The 4,432-nt window shown below is 31.8% G+C and overlaps 1 protein-coding gene across 1 annotated transcript; it reads left to right on the top strand.

Annotated features, from left to right (window-relative positions):
• The first annotated feature begins 842 nt into the window (after positions 1–842).
• LOC145057449 (28 kDa ribonucleoprotein, chloroplastic-like) lies at positions 843–2,344 on the top strand. The gene is made up of 4 exons (XM_079005294.1): positions 843–1,291; positions 1,548–1,646; positions 1,732–2,022; positions 2,122–2,344. Exons 1-4 carry the CDS (start codon positions 929–931, stop codon positions 2,236–2,238), a joined length of 870 nt encoding a protein of 289 aa, XP_078861420.1. The 5' UTR covers positions 843–928; the 3' UTR covers positions 2,239–2,344.
• Positions 2,345–4,432: the final 2,088 nt, after the last annotated feature.

Here is a 4,432-nt window from a genome sequence, read left to right as displayed (position 1 = left end):
TCTGTATGCATGTTGTTGTTGTTGTTGTTATATATATATATATATATATATATATATATATATATATATATATATATATATATATATATATATATATATAGAGAGAGAGAGAGAGAGAGAGAGAGAGAGGGAAAAAAATTGTCTAATCCCCATTTTACGGGGGACGCACGCGCGTTTTTTTTCCTCGGGGGTAGGGGTCGCAAATTTCGTAACTACAAAATATAAGAAGAAAACTTGAAATATACAAAATTCATGTTGCCAAAGTGTGAAAACAAAAAAATATAGGAATGTAACATGACAGTATATTACCAGGGGTATGGAAAAAGGGGAGTAATCTATAAATTTTCTATTATACATATTATTTTTATAATTAAAAAAATACACAAATACCTTTTCTATAAATTACATGGATAATTCTGTAATTTATTTTTCTACATAAAAATCAAATTGACAACATATAAAAATGTTACACATTGGAACCTCACATAGATTATTTATGTAAATTATAAAATTATAAGGATTAAATCTTTAAATATCCAAAACTTTGTGGTAAAACTCTAAAATAAAAAAGTGTGGTGACAAAAATCCAAAACTCAAAGAAAGCACTATTTATATTTGTTTTGCCTTCACCAAAAAGTTTGTACGGCATTTGGTGTTTCGTTCTTGAGGGTTCAAGTTCCGTTACCAATATATAAATGAATTTAAGACTAAGTTTAAAAATAGATTAGATTTGCTATATATATATATATATATATATATATATATATATATATATATATATATATATATATATATATATAAGTTTTGCCTTGTGTGAGTAATTTGTTTTTTAATTTTTTTGGGGTTTGATATTTTGCTTTTTGGCGGAAAGTATTAAACTCCTTATCCACACTTTGAGCACACCCCAAGCCCCAACTCATCATCATCAATGGCGTTGCTTCGTTTTGTATGCTTTCCTTCACCCTCTCTCTTCCCTAACCAACAAAACCCTCAATTCTTTCAACCCATAAACCCTAATCCCTCATCTCTACAATCCTTATCTCTCTCCGCTTCACTTCCCAATCGCTTCCTCAAAACCCACAGACCTAATTTTCTTGTTTTCCAAACCCAATCCGCCGTTGAAGCCCCACAAGTTGAGACCTCAACCGATACTGTACAACAATTGGAAGAAGAAGAAGTGGAGGACGAAGGCTCTAGAACAAGATTGCTTGCTCAGAATGTTCCTTGGACTTGTACTGCAGATGAAATTCGCCCTCTGTTCGAGAAGCACGGCACCGTTGTTGATATTGAGGTTCGCACTTTGCTTTTAATTTCTGTTAGTGTTCTTTTCGTTTTCTTAGATATTAGCAGTTATTTCCATCTGGGTTTCTCCCTAATCTGTTAAAAACTACAATTTTGCCTTCTCAATCGCAACATATACTAAGCTTTCTTCCATCGGCCCAATACAATGCAACATTTTTGTTTCACAAGCATTTGCAAGTTAGAGTCTTTAGAAAAAGAAAACGATTCTGATTCTGATTCTGATTAGTTTATCTATTCTCATGAAGGTTTCGATGTATAGCAAAACCAGAAATCGAGGTTTAGTGTTTGTTTCAATGGGTTCACATGAGGAAGCATTGGCAGCTTTCACCAATCTTCAATCATATGTAATTATTGATTCGACTCCACTTTTCATCACAAAGATAGGAATTTTTTCATTTTCTGTAATAATCCTTGAATATATTTATTTAGGAATTTATGGGTAGAACCCTAAATGTGACATGGGCAAAGCCAAAGAAGTCAAAAGACCCTTCTACCCCTGCACAACCAAAGCCAGCTCCTGTCCACAACTTATTTGTTGCAAACTTACCATTTCAAGCAAGATCAAAAGACCTTATGGATTTCTTCAATGCTGAAAATAGTAACCCTGTGTCTGCTGAAGTTATATTCCATGAAAAACCACGAAGCTCAGCTGGCTATGGCTTTGTTGCATTTAATACCAAACATGAGGCTGAGGCTGCTCTCTCTGCTTTTCAAGGGAAGGTAAAAAATATATTTTCATTCATTTGTTTATTATAATTTTATAATTGAAAATACATTAATGCTATAAATTATAATATACATATTTGGATTGTGTTGTAGATATTTATGGGAAGGGCGATTCGAGTGTCACCTAGTAAAAGATTTCTTAGACAATCGACAAAAAAGGCTCTTGAATCTAAAGAAGAATCAACAAAATCGGATGAAGTTGAAGTTTAATTACTTAAACATTTTTGTTTTAAAATATATTAAATGTTTTAGAAGTTGTGGTTATGAATATGTGTAGAATTCACTTGGTTAGATATAGTACTATTATAATTTGTTATTGAGGAAGAAAAAAAAAAAAAAACAATTACACCATGAGAGGAGAGGGGAGGAGAGGAGAGGAGAGGAGATTGCAACTTTTTTAATGAGACAAATGACTGAAATACCCTTTATTTGTGAGAAAGTATCGGGAATGGGAATCAACCAATGCGATTGATATATTCTAATGATTGATGACGATGAGTATGTAAGAGATGGTTGAGTGGATGAATGTGTAAAATTACCATTTTGCCCATGGCAACAAATCAAGTAATGTTAGTGGTTTTTTATTGGTTTTAGTATTTTGGGGATATTTATGAAGATAGAGAGAGACTTGAAATGGTAAAAATTAATAACGAGTGTAAAGTAAAGGGTAAAATCGTCATTTTAGAGAAGGTTTAAATTACTAAAATTGTGAGAAAATATATTTTTAAGGGATGAGAAAGGTTAAAAATACTTTGTAAGGACCACTTCTGTAAAAATAAACAAACCACAAGAACAAAGTGTGTAGTTTACCTTCAATTTTCTCCTCTCTACATCATAAACTTAAAAAATCTTTTATCTTTTTTGGATTTGAAATTAGGTTATAATTTCATAAATTTTGTCCTTATTAAATGTGAGAGGGTGTATTAGTGATGTTGAAATGTTATCAGAATGAGACATAGAGGAATCTGGAGACTAACTTGAAATGTCCTAAATAGATTGCTTAATGTTTTGGATTCATGGTAGATGAAATTTCAAGTCAACAACTCACTTAGTAATAGCATAAGAATATAATATAAGTTTTTTTAATCCATTGGTAATGTCATATAAATATTAATTATTGTATAGCACAAATTGATAAAGTTTTGATCAAATGTTGTAATGAAATAATGAAATTAAACTTTTTATGGAGAAAGAAAAGAAGTGTACGGACAAAAGTTGGGAGGTGCGGTTGTTGGTTAAGTATGATGAGCCAAACATCCATGTGGTTGGTTCTATTTTTCATTTCTGGGTTATCAATATGTTTTAAGTGTGAGAAATATAATGCTATCATGTTGAATATCAATAAATTGTTTCCTAAAAATAACATAACAAAAACACTAGATTCGATATCATCATTCCATTGTTTGCTTTAATGTTTAAGTATTTGATAATTATAAGATGATAAAATTTACGAATAAACCTTCTTATCCGATGAAACCGGTTGGTGATAAATTTTAGAAAAAAACTTTCTAATTGGAAGGGTTATACCACTCTCCTCCAATCTGTTTTGAGAAGCATTGTCATTTATTACATGTCCCATTTTAGGCCCCATAAATGATCATTAATACTATAGAGTCTCTCAGAAATTGATTTTTTGTTGGAGGAGAGGTAGGAGAAAAGAATCTTACTCGGGTTAATGTGGGACCAGTCCACTTCATAGAGGTGGAAGCCTCTTAGATTGGAGGTCCCGGGTTCAAACACAAACATAGAAGAATTAACTAACTTGGAGAATTTAACTTTTGATCGTTAACTAATCATTAACTAATCGTTCAGAAAAATTGAAGATTGTTATGGCAAGTAAAGAAGATGATGACCTTGAAATTGGCAATCTTTTGTGTTCAATAGATCGCTTCTTTTTTAAATGAAAATTTTGTTTTTCTGAAGACCTAAAAGTGGCTATCTATGTGATGGTTTGATTGGCTCGACTATGTTTACCGGTTTTGTAAATGCCCCATGGACAAATATTATGAGATCCTCCTTGTGAATGTGTGAAAAAGAATTAACCTTGATTCCTCTTGTTTGAAAAGGTGGGAGATGATAATCTTACAAGTATGTGGGAGGAAACTTGGTTGATATTTTGTTGTTGTTGTTGTTGAATTCTAATAAGCATTGCAAGGTCAAATCTAGATTTATGCTTGACATTTGGGCTAATTTTCTTAGAAGAATCGATCGAGTTGCATGAAGTTCTTCAAACAGTTGTGCTTTTTGGTAAAAGAGACGGTCTTTTGGGACCTTAAAAATGCAAGCAAATTCACTTTAGTCGGTCAAGTAGTTTGTAGTTAAATCTTGATTGTCGATGATAATTCGACACATCGAAATACTTTAGTTCCAATTAAGTTAAATGTTTTGAACAAAGGGGCTTCTA

This window comes from Lactuca serriola, chromosome 6 (genome assembly GCF_051521515.1).
Source record: "Lactuca serriola cultivar US96UC23 chromosome 6, Lser_US96UC23_V15, whole genome shotgun sequence".
Classification (NCBI taxonomy): Eukaryota; Viridiplantae; Streptophyta; class Magnoliopsida; order Asterales; family Asteraceae; genus Lactuca; species Lactuca serriola.
Note: the sequence above shows the minus strand (reverse complement) of the source record. Positions and strands in the feature narration are given on the sequence as shown.